The sequence below is a fragment of the Syngnathus acus genome, chromosome 13, assembly GCF_901709675.1.
Source record: "Syngnathus acus chromosome 13, fSynAcu1.2, whole genome shotgun sequence".
Classification (NCBI taxonomy): Eukaryota; Metazoa; Chordata; class Actinopteri; order Syngnathiformes; family Syngnathidae; genus Syngnathus; species Syngnathus acus.
Genome location: NC_051098.1, coordinates 5,777,966 through 5,798,205, shown reverse-complemented (window position 1 = coordinate 5,798,205; position 20,240 = coordinate 5,777,966). Strand labels below are relative to the sequence as shown.

At 41.5% G+C, this 20,240-nt stretch overlaps 3 protein-coding genes across 4 annotated transcripts; 2 read left to right on the top strand and 1 right to left on the bottom strand.

Annotated features, from left to right (window-relative positions):
* The first annotated feature begins 47 nt into the window (after window positions 1-47).
* sarm1 (sterile alpha and TIR motif containing 1) lies at window positions 48-6,985 on the top strand. Its single transcript, XM_037268797.1, has 8 exons — window positions 48-1,009; window positions 2,921-3,539; window positions 3,837-4,049; window positions 4,136-4,227; window positions 4,315-4,641; window positions 4,742-4,931; window positions 5,105-5,226; window positions 5,312-6,985. Exons 1-8 carry the CDS (start codon window positions 543-545, stop codon window positions 5,412-5,414), a joined length of 2,133 nt encoding a protein of 710 aa, XP_037124692.1. The 5' UTR covers window positions 48-542; the 3' UTR covers window positions 5,415-6,985.
* On the bottom strand, window positions 6,301-10,494 carry slc46a1 (solute carrier family 46 member 1). 2 transcript variants are annotated; one of them, XM_037268799.1, is made up of 6 exons: window positions 9,981-10,494; window positions 9,268-9,659; window positions 8,723-9,195; window positions 8,462-8,545; window positions 7,918-8,074; window positions 6,301-7,848 (listed from the first exon to the last, which is right to left on the bottom strand). In XM_037268799.1, exons 1-6 carry the CDS (start codon window positions 10,296-10,298, stop codon window positions 7,797-7,799), a joined length of 1,476 nt encoding a protein of 491 aa, XP_037124694.1. In that variant the 5' UTR covers window positions 10,299-10,494; the 3' UTR covers window positions 6,301-7,796. The 2 variants fall into 2 exon arrangements, with proteins under 2 accessions (XP_037124694.1, XP_037124695.1); XM_037268800.1 differs by lacking the exon at window positions 6,301-7,848 and having other exon boundaries at window positions 7,914-8,074.
* A 2,227-nt stretch (window positions 10,495-12,721) lies between these two features.
* Window positions 12,722-19,255, top strand: LOC119132822 (solute carrier family 13 member 2-like). Its single transcript, XM_037268316.1, has 13 exons — window positions 12,722-12,921; window positions 13,966-14,094; window positions 14,181-14,317; window positions 14,396-14,643; window positions 14,719-14,757; window positions 15,900-16,074; window positions 16,762-16,884; window positions 16,961-17,170; window positions 17,328-17,422; window positions 17,992-18,095; window positions 18,168-18,329; window positions 18,684-18,821; window positions 19,114-19,255. The coding sequence occupies exons 1-13, from the start codon at window positions 12,820-12,822 to the stop codon at window positions 19,240-19,242; spliced, it is 1,791 nt and encodes a 596-aa protein (XP_037124211.1). The 5' UTR covers window positions 12,722-12,819; the 3' UTR covers window positions 19,243-19,255.
* Window positions 19,256-20,240: the final 985 nt, after the last annotated feature.

The window sequence follows — 20,240 nt, the reverse complement described above, 5'->3', positions numbered from 1 at the left end:
GAGGGAGGAGGGGGGGCTGCTTCTTTTAATAGAAGCTCCGTCCCGGTTGTTTCCACGAGCGGCGGGCGGTGCAAAGTGCAACCTGAGCAATTCTCCGGAGGACGCAGCAGGCAGGCAAGCAGCTCGTGGATGCTGCGGATTGCAGCTGTCCGATGCCAATGCAGTGACAGCTCATTTTCTGTAACTGCGGAAGAGGAGTTTCTTTTGGTTGAATTCTCTTTTGAACAATAAGAAACAAAGCGCGCATCGATGGTGAGAAGTGAGAAAACGACGCACTTGACACCAGGAACAGACAAAAGGACCTGCTGTGTGTTTGATGCTTCATTTGCATACCAGCGCCTGATCATGTTGTGATTATTTTAAATCTTGGAGGATATGGGACGAATCGATGGGGAGTTGCTCATTTAATAATTTGGAGGCAGTTGTCACTTGGGATTAATACCAGAGGCCTTGTTTGTTTGCTATTGACCAGCTGGGGCGAAAACGTCACCCAATCCGATGCTCTTGTAAACAAAGCCAGTCACCGTTGCTTCTGCCGGTAGATGCTCTTTTCTCTCACCTTCTTCCTGTGGAGGCTCTTCAGACATTTGTCTGTCATGTTTAGCTCAGACCGCCTGACGGTGCCCGAATATGTCAGCCGACTCCAACGAGGAAGGAGCGGCTCCGGGGCCGAACAGCAGAGACCGGTGTCTCCAGGGATCCACGCTGACGTGCAAGCGGCTCTGGACGTCTCTCTCCCCGCGTTGCGCACCGCTATCCAGCGGCTCAAACGCGCCAAGGAAACGTCTGATTCTGACGAGACGCGCGGAGCCATCGCGGAGATCTATCAGCTGGTGGAGGAGGCCTGGGTTCTACCTGCCGTCGGACGTCAGGTGGCCGAAGAGATCTGCAACAGGATCCGGCTGGATGGAGGCCTGGAGCTCCTGCTGCAACTCCAGCAGACACCTGCTGTGGAGATCACATATGAGTCGGCCAAATTACTGGAGCAGATACTGGTCTCAGACAACAGGTATCAATCTACAGCCAATACACTTGCACCATCACCATCAATAGAGATGCTGGAACATGCACACTGGGGTTGCAATTCATCAATTCAAAATAATATCATCATGTTAAGTTAGGCACAAGTGTACTTAAACCGTAGAAGCAGAGAAGGGAATGTTCTAAATGTACAAAAGAATGGAATCATATTATTGTGAGTTCAGTGCAGTTAGCAATGGCTTGTGGAAAGAAGCTGTCTGAGTCTGTCCAGAACTGCACTACTGAGAAAGCTCATTTAACAACACATATTTTAACACCTGTCATTATGATGGAGTGCTTCTGCGTCCACCCTAAACACATGAATACTTCAGTTGAACATATATACATTCATAAATAAGTATAATCAAATACATATCCTGTATTAGATTGCAGGAAGAAGACCTTGTCTCATGCAGTGTAACAACACTTGTTGACAAATGTGGTTACCCAACATTGCATCGCATTGAGATGGAGAAAGTGTTGGGCAATTCACTCAATTCTAACCCCTATGACAAGCAAATGTGGAAATTGACACATTTATGAGCCAAACAGAGTGGCATATTTGCCATTCAATGAGCTGCCGGCCATCAACAGACATTAAACGCTCTAATAATAATAATAATGAAAGTAAATAATTTAAAGAAATGCACAAAGAATAGATTCATACATTAATTCGACCAGCAATTTACATATGAGGATCTGAACCTGGACAATGTAATCAGGCAGTATTGAACTTTTCCATACATTTATCTGTTCTTGTCTGCAGCTAGTTTCATTTGAGCCCCGCCCTGCTAATAGCCACAAATATCCAAGGCACTCTTCCCTTCTATTACTGTCACAGGAGACTCGCATTCTTCCCCCATCAGAATCCACATTAAGTATGAAACAAATCACGTCTCTGGTTTAAGGTTCTCACTGAGATCGTTCAATCCTCCATGATGAAGATGATCTATTTTAGCTGACGCGATTGTAAAAGTGTCTGCAGGCCAGCATAGAGAAGAAAACACACACATCGACGTGTAACTCCAGAAGCACTTCCTGTCCCTGTGCATCCCGGAAATAAGAAACAGTGCATCAATCCATCCATCCACCCAGCCGTCCATTTTCTTCACTGCTACTCAGGGTCACAGTGTGGATGGCAAAATGCATCACCAAGAAACCACAATAAGAAATATATTGTGACCTACATTGCAAAACTGAGCATTATCACCCTTGTTGTGAAGGTTTAATGTTCATTAGACTTGTTGCATTGGCTCCCATTAGAATGTGGTTGTAGTTTTTTTTTGTTTTCCAGTCCCTTCATAGTGTGCTTTATGAAATTTGATTGGAACAGGACATATTAATGATCATCATATCATCATCACCATCATAAATACCTCTAAAAAACAACAACCATCATAAAATAGGTCAGGTGGTAAATTACAGGAAGTGCAAGCCAGCCATGTAGTGAAGTGCACACAGGGAAGTAATTTAGTTTATATAGCACAGAGAGTCACAAACTGCTTCAGATGGCCATAATAAATCGAACAAATAAAATAAATAAAATACAGAATCACAGCCTTTTATACTTAATACAAGAACACACAACTTAATGAAAAATTTACAACAATGAAATCAGTATTTCTTTTTTTTCTGATTTGCACAAATGTGTTTGAAGTGGCTTTTCAAAAAGAGGAAGTTTTTATGTAGTATTTCTAAAAAAATGCACCCACAACTTGGGGCTCCTTTAGGTTTTAATATTGTGTGAAGGGCATTCAGTAAAAGGCCTTCGGTAGACCACAGTGATGGGACAATAAGATGATACTGAACGTTTCTTTTTCATAGGCAAGGTTGTGTTCTTTGTCTTCCTGTCAAGCAGATCGAGTATGTACTTCTAACATTTCTGGCCCTTCCCTGACAGAGATTACGTAGCTCGTCTGGGATTGGGGGTCATCCTCAACCTAACCCGGCAGCAAGAGGACGCCCAGCTGGCTCGCAGCGTGTCGGGAATCTTGGAGCACATGTTCAAACACACCGAGGAGACGTCGGTGCACCTCATCACCAACGGCGCCTTGGATGCTCTGCTCTACTGGTGCAGAGGCACGGACCCCACCGTGCTGCGTCACTGCGCTGTGGCCTTGGCCAACTGCGCCATGTACGGAGGCCACCGCTGCCAGAGATGGATGATCGAGAAGCAGGCTGCTGAATGGCTCTTCCCTCTTGCCTTCTCCAAAGAGGACGAACTCATCCGCTTCCACGCGTGCCTAGCCGTCACCGTCTTGGCGGCCAACAAAGAAATCGAGAAGGAGGTGGTGAAATCCGGCACGCTGGAGCTGGTGGAGCCCTTCATCGCATCTCTGGATCCCGATGATTTTGCGCGAAGTTTGTCGGACAGCGCCGACTGCATGCAAGGGAAGACGGCGTCCGACCTGCAGCACCTCTTGCCGTTGCTGGATGGAACGAGACTGGAGGGAAAGTGCATCGCGGCCTTCTACCTTTGCGTTGAGACCAGCATCAAGTCCCGTCAACGCAACACCAAGGTACAATCACTGCTCACAGTTCTGAGTTTCAGAGTTTGAATCTCAGCTTTGGTCCTTTCTGTGTGGCGTTTGCGGTTCTCCCAATTGTGTTAGTATTGATTTCCTCCGGGTTTATCGATGATTCTAAAAAGGATTGTTCTAATTTCACACTTGATTAGTGGCCAGGCCACACAGTGTCCTACCCTTTTCTATACAGGCTATTAAATAGAAAATGTTATGTTGTGTCGCCTGTAAATATTTTTTTTACAATTTCCAGGCTGTTTGAATTCACATTTAACACTTTTATCTTTTATCCAGATTTTCCAAGAGATTGGAGCAGTGCAGAGCCTTAAAAGAATAGTCATGTATTCCAGCAATGGCACGGCCTGCTCCTTAGCCAAGCGGGCCTTAAGAATGATGGGCGATGAAGTGCCCAAGCGCATCCCGTCCTCTGTGCCCAATTGGAAGACCTGCGAGGTGCAGACTTGGTTGCAGCAGGTCGGCTTCAGCGCATACTGCGACCGCTTCCAGGTCAGTTTTGACTTCCTGATCATCAAACCAGAGTATCGATAGAGATTGCTTTTGTCTGACGAATTTGTGTCTGTCTGTTGAGCCAGGAGCTCCAGGTGGATGGAGATCTCCTTCTGAACATCACAGAGCAAGAGCTGAGCACAGACTTGGGCATGACTGCTGGCCTCTGTCGCAAGAGGCACATTAATTTATTTCTTTTCTGGAAATTTCTGTGGTAAAACTTATGGTGAAATTTAGAGGTACATCTGTATTTTCTTTCCATCAGGTTCCTAAGAGACCTGCGCGTGCTAAAGACCTACGCCAACTATGCTACATGCGACCCTCACAATATGGCTGACTGGCTGACGGAAGCGGACCCTCGTTATCGCCAGTACACGTACGGCTTCGTCCAGTCAGGAGTGGACCGCGACAACATCCAAAGCCTGACGGATCAGCAGCTTCTGCATGACTGCCACGTACTCAACGGAGTCCACCGAGCCAAGATCCTGGCGGTCAGTCGAAAACCGCTGAAACCATGCAGCACAGATGCCCAGCCTGCGGGACCCGATGTGTTCATCAGCTATCGTCGGACCACCGGATCACAACTCGCCAGGTCAGAGTAGGAGGGTTCTTATTAAGTCTAAACTACATCATACTCAAGATGGCCATTTGACTTGCTTTGTTCTAACTTGTACATTCTTTGGCACCGAAAGTCTTCTAAAGGTGCACCTGCAGGTTCGAGGATTCAGCGTCTTCATAGATGTGGAGAAGCTAGAAGCCGGAAAATTTGAGGACAAACTTATTCAGAGTGTCCAGCGGGCTCGAAACTTCATCCTGGTCCTGTCTGCCAACGCTCTGGACAAGTGCATGGGAGACACGGCTATGAAAGACTGGGTGCATAAGGTCAGCTCACTCTTGTGGTTTCTAATAGTTCTTGCCCTTGTTTTGGTTGGCGAGATCCATCTGAAAATACTGACTCCTCATGTTTGAGATTTGAACTGCTGATGAAACAGCTTTAGTGAAGTGACGTAAGCACAAACATCTTTTATTATTTTGTCATTAATCTGATGTTACAGGAAATAGTCACCGCTTTGGGTGGAAAGAAGAACATTGTCCCAGTCACGGATTACTTTGTATGGCCTGATCCCATGTCTCTGCCAGAGGACATGAGATCTATTCTCAACTTCAACGGCGTCAAGTGAGGAGCCATTCCATTCATATTTTACAAACACGACCCATCTTTTGATTATTAACTGATGGAATGTTGCCTTTTCTTGACACAGGTGGTCGCATGAGTATCAGGAGGCCTCGATTGAGAAGATCCTCCGCTTTCTAAAGGGAAACCAAGATCTTCTAGATAGTTCCAAAGAGCAGAAAAAGAAATGAACACATTTATTCTAGAATCACCTTTAACGTATGCCAAAATCGCAAACAATAACATGAGGTCTTTATGATTTGTGCATAAAAAACTGTGATTCCCTTATTCTTAATAATGTGTCATCAAGTACAGTCAGTGTATGCCTCTTTTTGACTCAGGAACAAAAACAAAAGGATTAACACTCACGTCATTCAGATTACTGAGTCATAGCATTTTTTGTTATGATTACCCTCAAATGAAATTATTTACATTGTATCACAAATTTGCCTTTGAAATTGGAACATGCAATAGAATATAGCATAAACCATAAAACTAGCTGTTTATATTTGTGTTCCCATTGTCCGCACCATTAAATATATCTGTTAAGTAAATATTGGTCAGCCAAGCAAGATGTATTGCTATTCCTACTTGTGTATTTAATGTGAGCAACTATAATGTACATGCATCAACAGATAACAAACGCACTGGCCTAAAGATCTGTTGACGCCCACAATTGCCATCTACTATACAATGATGCAGTGAGGTCAGCTTTAATACTTGTCGGACGCCATCATTTAGTCAATAAAACAACAACAGCTCCACATTTTGTTCAGCATTGTGCATTTTAAAAGAATTTTCTCATACTAAATGCTTTTTGATTCTGAAAAACTCCGTCCAATGAAAAACATGCACCTTCCAAATTGTGTGGGTTTGTCGGTTTCACTCAATTTTAAAAACCACAAAATAACTAGATTGTGAAAAGCAATTACAGTTTGGCAATGCATGCTTTTAAATATATAGTAAATAAAGGAAGTTACTACAGTACTTCAGTTTACAGTAGTAAATTCTGCCAGAAAGATGACCATAGTAAAATTTTGACTTTTATTTTGCATTCAAATTATATAATGAATCCAATGCATCTTAAAAACATTTTTATTTCTGAAATATTACAAGTGTCCTTCCAGTAGAAAACACACAGCTCAATCCCAACAAGCCAATATGCTGTTTGACCTCTGCTCTTCCCGTTGTGCATTTTAAAGCTGATTTGTTAGCTCACAGTGCAACCCGGACGGCTCCATGTTGTGTGTGCCTGTGTGCTGAGGGACTATCCGGTGTTGCTTTGCTTCAAGTTCTAACTCAGTAATCCCCAACTGGTTACATGATTCCCATTTTTCTGCACGCAGTCTAAATTGTTGGTTCCCTTCTGTTAAAGAAATTTAAAAAAAAACACACACAAAGGTCACTGAAAACAAACAAGAATCTGACAAAAGTAACAATTATTTTAAATACAGGAAAAAAAAACAGTTCATTATTTTTTAAAAATCATTCATTTCCATATAACAATTGTCAAAAATATGGATGGATTAAAATCAGATAACCGTTAAAAAATTGGACGGACTAAAAATGACATTACGCTGGTTCTCTTTGAACAATATGTATACAATAATGAAGAAATGTGAATCAACAATATTGCACTTGTGCTTTGGACGATTATTATTTTTCAAATGGACAGAATAAAATCAGTTTCAATATTGTATTCATATTGAAATGCAGCCTCTTGGATGATTCACAATGCGCAAAAATAAATGCATAAAAACAAGTTTTCCCTTCATTGACTTTTTGCAATTGCAGAATCATTTTTAGTGAACTTAAAGTGTATTCAGACCTGACTGTTTGGTCCACTTTAAAAGGACCGGGTTCGATTGTAATGCTGGTCCGGACCTTTTATGCAGGTGCAAGACACCGTAGCAAGACACCGTGGGAAAAATTAGCTTTTCAGTGCTGCTAACAGTTGAATGCTACAAAAAATGAGCCGTGGGGGCAATGAAAAGAAACTGTGCCTCTTGAATATATGGGCAGATACACATATTATACAACTGCTAGAGAAGACACACAAAAATGCGGTCGTGTTCGGCATGTTTAGTGAGAAAATGAAGGAGAGGTGCTTCGAGCGGTCCCATGAACAATGCTGAGTCAAAGTAAAAAAACTTCACCAAACTTACATGAAAGTACGAGACGCCTTAAAGAAGAGCGGGAGTTCAGGTGACGAAAACGACCAGTGCCCTTGGTTTGACAAACTGGATAAAATATTAGTTAATCAGCATGTTTTCCTCTATTTCCGGGAATGGGAGCACAGATCGTCACAAGCGTGGATGTGTCTACAAAATATACTCCACTTGCAAAATGTACAGTCTGAATGGGAACCGCACCAAACGAAACAAATTAAGTCCGCTTTTGGTCCGGACCAAACAAGTGGACTAAAGGACTTTTCTGATCTGAATACACCCTTATTCACTAATTTGTTGGCTCTCACTCTTTCAAGTAAAATGTGTTAGTGGGAAGAATCATTTGCGTTCCTCCCTCTGCTACAGTGATGCCATTGGTATTTATTTTTGGTCTGATTGTGCAGGTCAGGATGCCATGGCGTCGCTGAGTTCTCTCATCTCCAAACAACGCAGCGTCCTGCAGACACATCGGCATCAATTTTGAATACGTCTTTTGAGTGTTGATTGAGGCAAAGAGGAGACTCACCCGATTATACTTGCTGGGATGAGGAGGAGGATGGCGGCCAAGAGGAAGGCGAAGCCCTTCATGAAGTGCAGCGTGGCTGGATAGACAGAGTTGAAGAGGCCACTACCCACGAGGAAACACAAGCTCTCCACACAGGCCACGGCGGAAAAGAGAGCACCTGGCAGAGAATGCAGACTTCAGCATGTATGCTACCTCCAGGATGTCTTCAGTCACGGTAGCAGTAGAAAACATTTGATAAAATAATTTAATTTTAGTAAAGCTACCAAAACTAAGCAAGATGTACCGTAATTTTCGGACTATAAGTCGCACCGGAGTATAAGTCGCACCAGCCATAAAATGCCCAAAAAAGTGAAAAAAAACATATATATGTATATAAGTCGCTCCTGAGTATAAGTCGCCCCCCCCACCCAAACTATGAAAAAAACCGCGACTTATAGTCCGAAAATTACGGTATATATTTTTACAAGATGACAGTGCCTTTAAGTCTCAATGTTTTCACATTTAAAGCATGTAAAGCTGGTCTGCAATGTGATGAGTGGTTCACCTTGTTCAGACTGGCTCACCAGCTTGGACAGCTTGGCTCTGAGCACAGGAGTAGCAGCCACAAAGAAGAATAAAAAACCATAACCTGGTGACACACAATGTAGACAGACACATTACAGTTGTGTGTGTGTGTGTGGGGGGCATACATTTGATCTGAAATTTGATCTGAGGTTTAGTACATCACTAAAGCAATACATAATAATGGAAAATACACATCACATTAAAACATGTATGTTGAGTTTTTTCATGTGTTGAGTGTTACCTGTGAACATGAGCAGAGTGGTGTCCGCCACAGAGAAAACCAGCAGCCCAGTGATGTTGGAGGCAAGACTAATAACAGCCACCCATGAGTCCTCCAGCCAGTGCAGCATGACCTTCAGCCCCAGCAGGCTGCTCAGGTAGCACAAGTGCAGAGCAGCCGAGCCATAGCCGATGAGCGTCGAGACCCAGCACAGCGGCGGGCTCAGCTCGTACAGGACGTACAGCTCGCGGCTCCCGATGTGGATGCTCACCACAAGGAAGAAGCAGAGCATGTAGAGCCACAGTTTGATTCTCAGGAACCTTCCGCCGCCCTCGCTGCCCCCGGTGGAGAAAATGTGCCACACGGCTTTGTGATGGCGAACGGTGAGAAGCTTGGCGCTGGGGTCTTTCGCGACAGATTCGGGGACAAACAGGAAGGCATACAGAGCCGACATCAGGCTGGTTGCCAGGACCAACCAGAAGGGGTTGATGTAGCTACAAATAGGCAGAAAAACAAGGTGTTGGCTGAAAATCATGACAAAAATAAATAAAGTGAGAATTCCTTACCCTTGCATCCGCCTCCAGTGCCCTCCGATAATGCTGGCAAACATCCCAGAGAGCCCAATACAAGCTTCCAGGACCGCCACCCTGAGAGTGCGGGCTTTTCTGTCGCTCGTGTCGGCCACATACGCAAAGCAGGCAGCCAGTATAGCATTGAAATCCCCCGAAAGTCCACTGAGCAGTCGACCCACGAGAAAGTAGGCCACAGGCAGCTTGAGGTACATCACTATGAGGTAGACAACCACCTGCATGGCCAGACCCAGGTTGGGAATGATGAGGACCGGCCTGCGACCTGCAAAATCGCTCCACGAGCCCAGAAGAGGGACCACCAGCAAGCCGACAGAAAAGCCCGCCAGACTGATGTAGAGGTTCCAGTGTGCTGTCAGGGTTTCCACCTCCTTGCAAAGAAAAATTACATAATGGAAAAAACACAAGTAGCTGTTACTTATAATGCTGTAAGTACTTTTGCTACCTCTATCTAAAATCATTAAAATCATTACTTGTAAGGTATTTTTTTTTTTATCTGGAGCATGATCAGTGTGAAAACATTTGCTACGCCTGTAACTAAAAAATATTTAAAAAATAAACTTCCGCATCACGTGACGTCATGTTTTTAGTATAATTGGATTCAAATCTGCCAGTTGGAGTTTGCTGGTCTCAACCTAAAATATACAAAGCAGACTTGGCACATTTTGGACCAGCAGATCATACAAGTGTACCTTCTGAAGAGCGTTTGGCCCCGCGGATCTGTTGCCGCACTCCGACATTTTCGAAGCATTGTAGCCAACGTCTTCGCTAATTCGGTCCCACAGATATTGAGTGGTCAGCGGCGCCTGGAGGACCACGGCAAACACGGACAGGAACATGACGGGCTCCACGGACACTGGAAGCGGACACGCAAACGGCGGTCCCGCCGGCCGAGAGGTCGGCGGTGGCAGTTGCAGGGTGTCCTCATCATGGCCGGGCGGAAAGTATGAGCCATCGGCTTTCAGTTCCTCGTCATCCGTAAGGATAGCAGCCGTGTCCGGCTCGTACATATCGACTCGTATCGAATAAACATGAAACTTCACTTACTGCCTGCAAACGCCCCTCTATGCACGCTGCACTGGTAAATCATTATGAAAGGGCTTTTTTCTTGTCGCGTTGAGTTTTTGCCAGTAAATCAAAAGTTAATGGCAGCGTTTTCAACAGCTCACCACAAATGACAAAAAGATTATCTTCTAGTGTGGATTTTGCGACATCAACTGGACTAAGTGGTGAATTACACAGATTACAAGATTAGGTACGATCGAATCCAGTGTTTTACTATATCATAACCTAATGACTAAGAGTCAACAAAAAAGGTTTTGGAAGGTTAACCTGTAAGGGCTGCTGTGTATTTTGGCTTAATTTTTAAATTTCACTCAAAAGCCCGTATCCTTAACATTTGTGGCCCTACACATTTTATTTCGTGTTTGCATGAATAGCAAACTACACAGTATTGTACATATTGTATAAAATTGTGCAGGTGCACCTAATATTGTGACTGATGAATCCTTAGTAACATTTAAAGAGGGTGACCTTATGTGATAATAAGGAAAAATGTATAATCCATTATTGTTTGCAAAAACTGCTTACGTTCATTTATTTGTAGATGAGGGTGAAAAGTATTAATGAATGAGTTTGGGTGACTTGTTGGCCTTTCATTCAAATCTTGACCCAGCTGCTTATGGCTGTTAAGTCATGTATATGTAACCAACCTTATCATTAACCGGATGACCCTTATTGATTACCAATTGAAAGAGTTAAGTTAAAGTCCCAATGATCGTCACACACACATCTGGGTGTGGTGAAATTTGTCCTCTGCATTTAACCCATCCCCATGTGATTTTCATCCATCCCCTGGGGGAGAGGGGAGCAGTGGGCAACAGCGGTGCTGCGCTCAGGAATCATTAATGCTGAGTGCCAAGCAGGGAGGCAATGGGTCCCATTTTTATAGTCTTTGGTATGACCTGGCCGGGGTTTGAACCCATAACCTTCCAGTCTCAGGGCGGACACTCTACCACACGAGCTGGCAATTACTGTGCTGTAATTAAAAGTCTGGGGTTTTTTTTGTGTGCCAGTCAACTAGTTCCAAAGTGACACACCAAATGCTTGATAATGACATAATTGGATGATTAATGACAGCTATTTTTCCCCTGCACCTGTTTATGAGATGTCATAATGCACATGCAAGTATTGTTACAGTCTGCTAGGGTGGGGTTTTGAATATTTATCAGAATATTCATAATTATTATCCAATGAGGCTTGATTCTTTTTTTATTTTTTATCCGTGCTAAAGCATCTAATGTTATTGAAACTGCAGTCATTACTAAAGCAAGTTTTGAGAATTTCGGCAGTGGCCCTCAGAATGCTCTTAAGTAAAGTTAAAGTTCACCAAATGATTCCCGAGCGCGGCGCCGCTGCTGCTCACTGCTCCCCTCTCCCCCAGGGGATGGATCAAAATCACACGGGGATGGGTCAAATGCAGAGGACAAATTTCACCACACCCAGATGTGTGTGTGACGATCATTGGGACTTTAACTTTAACTTAACTTTTAACTTTAAAGTTAAATAAATAAAGTTTTAAATAAAATCAACCGGCTACGAATGTAGCTTTGCAAGCACACGATTACTACAAGTAATATACATGGCCCTTTTTCACTTTTAGTGCACAGCATATGCAACATTTCATGCATTTTGGGCAAATAAATAAATAAATAAATAAATAAATAAATAAATAAATAGTCTTTTCAATCCATGGAGCCAAATATTTGCATTATCTTCCACAAATTGCTTTTTTGTCTTAGTTTTTTTCTGCAATGCAATGTAATGTTTTTTTTTTGTAATTATAAAATATTTTGGTGTGCACATATCACGAGTGCTGCTCTCACACTTCCACGCAAGCACACATAATGGAAGAGCAGGAGGTCTGTCTGGTTTGTCTGCATTTCTTGCTTGTGCAGAATCGAATGGAAATCACAGCATTGTTGTGTTGAAGTCACGCCCACATGAGTCATTTACAAGGCCAATAACCTTATCTAATGGGACTTTGGCCTTCCGTGTTCCTTCCAGCTTGTGTCTATAAAAATGAAACAACCATATATTATGAGTTAATTTTGACTTGGAGTAGTTTTTGTACATTACTGCCTTTCTATTTCTTTCTGCTCTTCAATTCTCTGACAATAATTTTGGTATAGTGCTCCATTGTTGTGTAGACAATGGCCAAATGAGGCATGTGAATGATTTTGTTTGTCTCCCCTCTCATTGAGAGAAACTTGGCAGTGGTCACATCAGATTAGGATAAGTTTTCTCAGTTTTTATTATCTCTATAGCACATCATCTTATCAGAACACACATGGAAGCACACGTGGGCTCCTTTGAAGTTAATTTTTAATGGGTTTCAGAGTGACATATGAAGATTACTGCTATTTAAACTCCGATCACATTTGGTGTTGTCGTAGAACTGTCATTGTCACAATTTTTTTTTGGTCCTCTGTCTAGTTCATTACTTTGAATGTGTAGCAAAGCTTCTCGATCATGGCTGGATATCTTACATGGCTGTGGAGATATAGGAACTATATCGTGATAGTTCTCACACCTCTTCTACTTCTGCCTCTGCCTATTGTCATCCCCACCCCGGTAAGAACGACTCACAATTGGGATTGATGCTCTTGATTTATGGACCAGAGCAAGTCCGCCACTAGTGTTGAATGCAAACTCAGTCTAGGAGCTCTCTGTTTCTTTCTATCAAACTTGCTCCAAGTTATGTTTTTATATTGCAATTTGCAAGTGTATTCGTGAGTGTATTATACAATATCGTTGTCTGTGAGTAACAAACAGGATATCAATATTGCCTATAAACGTTACACTGTAAACACAACAGCTATTTTTGGGGGGGCTACGACAGAAATTTAAGTTGGAAGAACTTTTGATTAGAAATTGACATTTAATGCATTAGTGTTAGTTAGCACAGCCAAGAAAGCAAATTGTTTGCTCCAAAAGAATTTGGCAAGTTGTTTTTGGAATAGCTTGAAAATTTGAGCTAATTCACTCCAACTTTTCCCGTTTTGTTTGTTTTTGTTTTCGTGCAGGACAATAATGCGCTATTTTTCAGTGACACTGCAGTTGAACGTTTGACCCTACATATGTCATCACTGTGCTGTTGTGAGAGTAATCAAAACATATCATAACATCACCACATTTTATGGTTCCAATGTGTGTGTGTGTGTGTGCGCATGTGGTGTGCGTATGTGTGTATATTTTTTTCTATATAGATGTTGCCATGAAGGTATAGGTCCCATCAGTGACCTCGCATAGTGTAATTGTCATGTTAGAGTCTTCATAAAACAAACATTCAGTTCATACAATTAATTCTATATTCATTCAAATACTATGTTCAATATTTCTAATTTATTTGATATCAGATATTTTACCTTTGGAGTGCTTTATGATTTAAGTTTAAGTAATGGTGATGACATTAGGGATGCGCTTGAGACCACTGAAGTCTGTAACCGTTTTTTAACGCCATTGCGTTTTATCATTAATACAGAGCAGTGATTAAGTTGCAAAATGAATGAACACAGCTCTCTCACTCTCTCTAGTTTGCTGTTGGTGTGAGTTCTATGAGCTCAGCCTGGCAAAACGTTTTTATCTAGTAATCGTACAATACATCAAATATTGCAGGAGGCAAAATGCGGCTTTGTGATCATCCTGATGGCGCTGTACTGGTGTACAGAGTGCATCCCTCTGGCTGTGACGGCCTTGCTCCCTATTATCCTTTTCCCCATGTTGAAGATCATGCCGTCAGAGCAGGTATCTGCAACCGTGTAATATATGACATTTATTTTGTGCTTCTTGAAAATTGCCTTACGTGTCCAACACGTGTCACTGTGGCCCAGGTGTGTATCCAGTACCTGAAAGACTCCAACATGCTCTTCATTGGTGGGATGCTGGTGGCCATCGCTGTGGAGCATTGGAACCTGCACAAGAGAATTGCCCTCCAAGTCCTGCTATTTGTCGGTGTCAAACCTTCACTGTAAGACTTCAAATTCTCCATTTGCAGCAGACCTTTTTCAAAATAACTGCCCAATAAATGTATTTTTTATCTTTCCAGACTGATGATAGGCTTCATGGGCACCACAGCGTTCCTGTCCATGTGGATCAGTAACACAGCATCCACGGCCATGATGCTGCCCATCGCCAATGCCGTGCTGCAGCAGCTCAATGACTCAGAGGCCAATGCTGAAGAACGGGCCAATGAACTCCGCGCTGCCAGGGATGGCTTGGAAAACCAAGGCTTTGAGATGACTGACTCTACCAAATCCAAGGAGGTCAAACTAGAGGACAGGCACATTAACATGGGTGAGTTTGGCACCCCATGATTTTGCTAAACAGATTCATTTGGTTGTTCATTTTCTTCTCTTTGTGCCTATACAGATGTAGATCATATGCATGTGGCAGACAATGAGGTTCCAAGTAGGTTTTTACCTTTTGTATTGGGTTTGGATAACAATAATGATGGGTGTCTTGTAGGGAAGCACTGGCAAAACTATAGTTGTGGGTCTCGGTGTCATTTTAATAGGAATGGCAAATTAAATTGTATTACCTAATAAATTAAGCTCAACAAAATGTTGCTTTTTACTTAGACTCGATTCTGCTTCTTTTTGGAGTGTTGAGCAAGGTTCTGGATATGTGTGTGAGTCCAACAGTCATTTGGGAATTGTAATTTACTTTTCATATTATGCAATACTTGGAGACATTTAAAAAAATATATAGATATTATTAAATCTGGCTCTGCCCAGAAAATACTTATTTAAAAAAAAAAGAAAACACTATAAGTAATAAAAACTCAACTAAAAGATAGCATTAAAAGAAATAATAAAAGGTAACAATCTTACAAACGAGTTGAAAGTGAATTAAAAAAAACTCAAAATGAAATAAAAACTTACCCTAATGAAAAATCCCAAACTATAATAGCCCCAATTATTACAATATCATCAAATATAAAAAGTACCAAGGCCAAATCCCATAAATGTTCATATACCGTATTTTCCGCACTATAAGGCGGACCTAAAAACCTCAAATTTTCTCAAAAGCCAACAGTGCGCCTTATAATCCGGTGCGCCTTATATATGGACCAATGTGGATTCATGGACGAGGACTAATTTATTAAAGTAAGCTTTACGTGTTTATTTTGTGTGTCGTGTGATATTAACGTTTGCGCAACGTTGAGTTATTGATATATTGTTATTGTTTTCACTATTTCGAGTGTAACTATATTGTGATTGCATTAACGTTTGAGCAACATTGAGTTATTTATTCTATGCGCCTTATAATCCGGTGCACCTTATATATGGACCAATATGGATTCATGGACGAGGACTAATTTATTAAAGTAAGCTTTACGTGTTTATTTTATGTGTTGTGTGATATTAACGTTTGCGCAACGTTGAGTTATTGATTATCCGGTGCACCTTATATATGGACAAAGTTTTAAAATGGGCCATTCATTGAAGGTGCGCCTTATAACCCGGTGCGCCTTATAGTGCGGAAAATACGGTAGATATTCATTTAGTAGCTAAAGAAGATTGAACTGAAAGCCTCATGTCTCTCTTCAGAGGGTCACTCTTGGAGTCCAGAGATGGCACAGCAGCATAGAAACAAGCGAGAAGAGAGGTACATGAACCTGACCAAAGGCATGAGTCTGTGCGTGTGCTATGCTGCCAGCATTGGAGGGACAGCCACTCTGACGGGAACCACACCCAATGTCATCCTGATGGGTCAGATTGATGGGTATGTATTTGTAATGTCAAAGAAATATAAAATCCAAGCTCTTATTTTACTTTGCAGATCACAATTTATCAAAACAATTTCAAGACGCCGTGCAAATACCCACCCTAGTGTAGGGGTTTCCTAGCGATGCTCCATAAAACATTTATTTTATCATATTAGCCTGACACAATCTACCTGTTAATATATTCAAGAAAAAATAACACCATAGAATGTTTTGTGGAGATACTGCAGCATAACCTTAAATTACAAACTTCCCCAAGGTTGTCTCTGTTATAAAGAGCCATTTTGCAAGATTTGACAGAGACAGTTCATTTTTGATAAATTGACACTAAATTGGGAACAAATCAAATTCAATTTACATTTCCTTTGGGAAAATTGGTTTGAACATAAAGATTTAATTGTATCTCAGTAAGTTTCTTTATTTCCTGTTACACTTTTGTCAGTAGACCAACGATTTAAGAGACAGCAGTGTAGCTCACTGGAAAACCAAGTTAGTAACCCTGAATATGTTTAAAAAAAAAAATGGTATGCAGAAATAGCCTGCCATAGATGTGCTTTCTATGTTAAAATAATTTATTAAGGCTTTGAGGCAAATGGCAATATTACCGTACTTCATTGACAATATTGCTTCACAGATACGTACATTGTTTTCACTTCTGAATTGTTATTTCATACTTTTCCCCAAAGGCTTTTCCCTCAAAATGGCGGCATCATCAATTTTGCAAGCTGGTTTGGCTTCGCATTCCCCAACATGGTTCTCATGCTGGCCTTAGCTTGGTTGTGGTTGCAGTTTATGTTTCTGGGCTTTAAGTAAGTCAAAGTATTTTTGAATGTTCACAGCTAACCCCGCTATGACGAAACAAAATATTTTATTGTGCTTCTCCAGTCTGAAAGAGTCATTTGGATGTGGTGGAAAGACCGCAGGTGACAAGGAGGCCTACCAGGTAATCAAAGATGAGTACAAAAAATTGGGCAGGATGAGCTTTGCAGAGGCCATTGTGCTGGTTATCTTCACGCTGCTGGTTCTTCTGTGGTTTACCAGAGAGCCTGGCTTCATACCAGGCTGGGCCACCGTTCTCTTCAACCAAAACAAAGTGTGAGTATGACAAAGACTGTTGATCGGTGCCAGAAATAGTTTAGAGTCAGAGTCAAGTAAGCATGTTGTTAGGCGGCAATGCAACTATCATGTGTTCATCTGTTTAATCAACATGATTTTATACAGTAAGCATGCCATACGTGTGTTTCCTTATCAGGTATGTCACAGATGGCACTGTGGCCATTTTTATGTCAGCGCTCTTCTTCTGCATCCCCTCCAAATTTCCCCTATGTGGCAGGTCGTCTGAGGAAGGTAAGCAAGTTCATTCATCAGAGTACAATCTAGGTAGTTTATAATTGTGCTTATCTGAAACAAAAATCAAGAGTGATACTGTAGTTGGCTCCGCATCGAGGGAGGTAAATTTCCAGCAGGCTTGTCACGAGAAGTTTTACAATCATGTCTGTCCTTGCTTTCTTTGAACACAAACACATAAAGATATGGTTTGTAACTTTGAGGGCTTGTTAAAGGCAATTTAGCTGATTCTGGCTTTTTAAATAACCCTTATCAATTCTCCTTCCTTATTTTAATATGTTATCTTCAAAGTCAAGTTCGGACAAACTGCAATGGCACACAATTGCTTATGCGGAAATAATTTTCTCTTCTTTGCCAACTCGAATGGATTGTACAGGCGCTTCTAGAAGGCGGACTTTTGACATGTCACTGTGACTTTTCAACATCTTGTTAGTACATCCGTTCGTAATTTATGGCATATGTTGCCTTGAGGGTGTTTTTATGACCTTTGCATGTTGCATGTGTGAAAGCTTTTACCCAGGCTGCGTTTGACCATTTGTTAAACGGATTTCTCTTCTTTGCTCAAATAGAACCCGCGCCTCCTCTGCTAACTTGGGAAACTGTCCATGAAAAAATGCCTTGGAACATCCTTTTGCTCCTGGGAGGCGGCTTTGCTCTAGCCCACGGTAGTGAGGTAAAATCACACCGCAAATTTCCAGAGGAAGTCTCTTCACAGACAGTTGTGTGTTCTTCCTCTACGGTAAAGCTATCCGGGCTGTCCAAGTGGTTAGGAGAAAGTCTGGAACCGCTGCAGAGTATCCCTCCTTTTGCCATCTCCATCTTGCTGTGTCTGATGGTGGCCATGTTCACGGAATGTTCCAGCAACACTGCTACCACCACTCTGTTTTTACCAATACTCGGTGCAATGGTGAGAACCATCACTTTCTACTGTCAATCCTTGAGTCCTCCCACTCACCACCATCTTGTTTCCCCTCAAAATGATGCACTGACCTCTCTTCTTGCATTTTAACAATTAAATCCATGATTTTATGTTTTTTTTTTTTTCCATGCTTTTTTTGCTAAACGGCATAGTATTACAGCCTTACCCTGCCAAAATTCTCTCTCTCTCTCTCTCTCTCTCTCTCTCTCTCTCTCTCTCTCTCTCTCTCTCTCTCTCCTCTCTCACTCACTCACTCACTCACTCACTCACTCACTCACTCACTCACTCACTCACTCACTCACTCACTCACTAAGAGTAAATGTTTTCCATTGACTCCAACAGGCCACCGCCATTAAAATCCACCCACTTTATGTGATGTTTCCCTGCACCATTGCTGCTTCCTTGGCTTTCATGTTGCCTGTGGCCACGCCCCCCAACGCCATCGCCTTCTCCTATGGCAACCTTCGAGTCATGGACATGGTGAGGCCTTCCACAATGTCATATTCCAGTGTGTGGTGCTGGTTTGCTTTGGATCCAGAGATCCGGAATCCAATTTTATAAAGCAGCTTATTTTAATCCTATGTCTGATCACATCATATTATTTATTTGTAAAAGCAAAATATCCTAAATACATATTATAGTGGAAACCGAGCTAACAAATCAACTGAATGCACTCCAAAAGCTAAATCTATGTGCAGCGTACATTAGGAACACCTGCACAATCTGAGATTCAACACAAGAACTTGCAACATGGTATTGTTTGTGTTTTCAGGCCAAGGCTGGATTCATCCTAAACTTCCTTGGGGTCATCACCATCAACATCGGCATTAACACTTGGGGGGTGGCCATGTTCGATCTGAACACCTTCCCCAGTTGGGCAAATGTTACTGAAGTTCCTTGAATTTCATCTCAAGAAAAAACGGTGCCAGCAAGTAACACTTTTTTATTTCTGGATAATCAAACTGTGTTTATTGAGCATTTAGACCTATCACGGCCAAATCGACTTGCTCTGGTGAACACGAGGACTCATTGTGCTAATATTTTTAATTCATTTTTAATAGATTTCACACAATGCAGTGGAAAAAATGTGCAAAAATTCCACTGGAAATTTTAAGAAAAAAAAAGTTAAACTATGAAAAATAATACTTAAAATAAGCAAAATTCTCTGCAACAGAACAAGAAAGTTTTACTTGACAAAAATTTGAAAAATAAGAAAATAATAGTTGGCCCATATCTACAGCAGTCTTGAAAGTAGTATTTTTAGACTTAAAACCAGTCATATAATATAATTAAAATCTTAAAAAGAGCTAATTTGACATATGAAAAAATAAATTAACACAGAGAAATAAGCAAATTTAGGTTGAATTTAAGAAATTATATCTTACTTAAGATTTCACTTTTTACATTGTGTATGTAGTCACATCAGTTAGAAGCTACTAAATTTGTACCGTGTCCTGTTATGTACATATCTGAGGCACTACAATAATCACTCCAGTACAACATTATATGATCAACTGCAAGAGTTGTATCAACAAATCTGCCTTTACATAAAAAGTTAATGCTCAGTTATGATGACACTGCCTGAGAGGTGTCCATTTAATAATTATACGAGGGTTAAACTATTAGAAGCAATTTTAATGTGCTTCAACTCTACAACACCACCCACCATCATAAACATTTCCTGATGTTAACATCCATTTTAACAGTAGCCAAGAAAATTGAGCATATCTAACTTTGTAAAGGCAGAAAATTTGATGAAGCGCTTGTATTGGATCTCATTAGTTTTCACAGGGGTGCCTAATAAAGTGTCCATAGAGTTTTCATTTTGCTGTTGTCCAAATACACACATTTCAATTGTAAACAGTTAAATTTAATTCAATTCCACTTCATAATTTATTA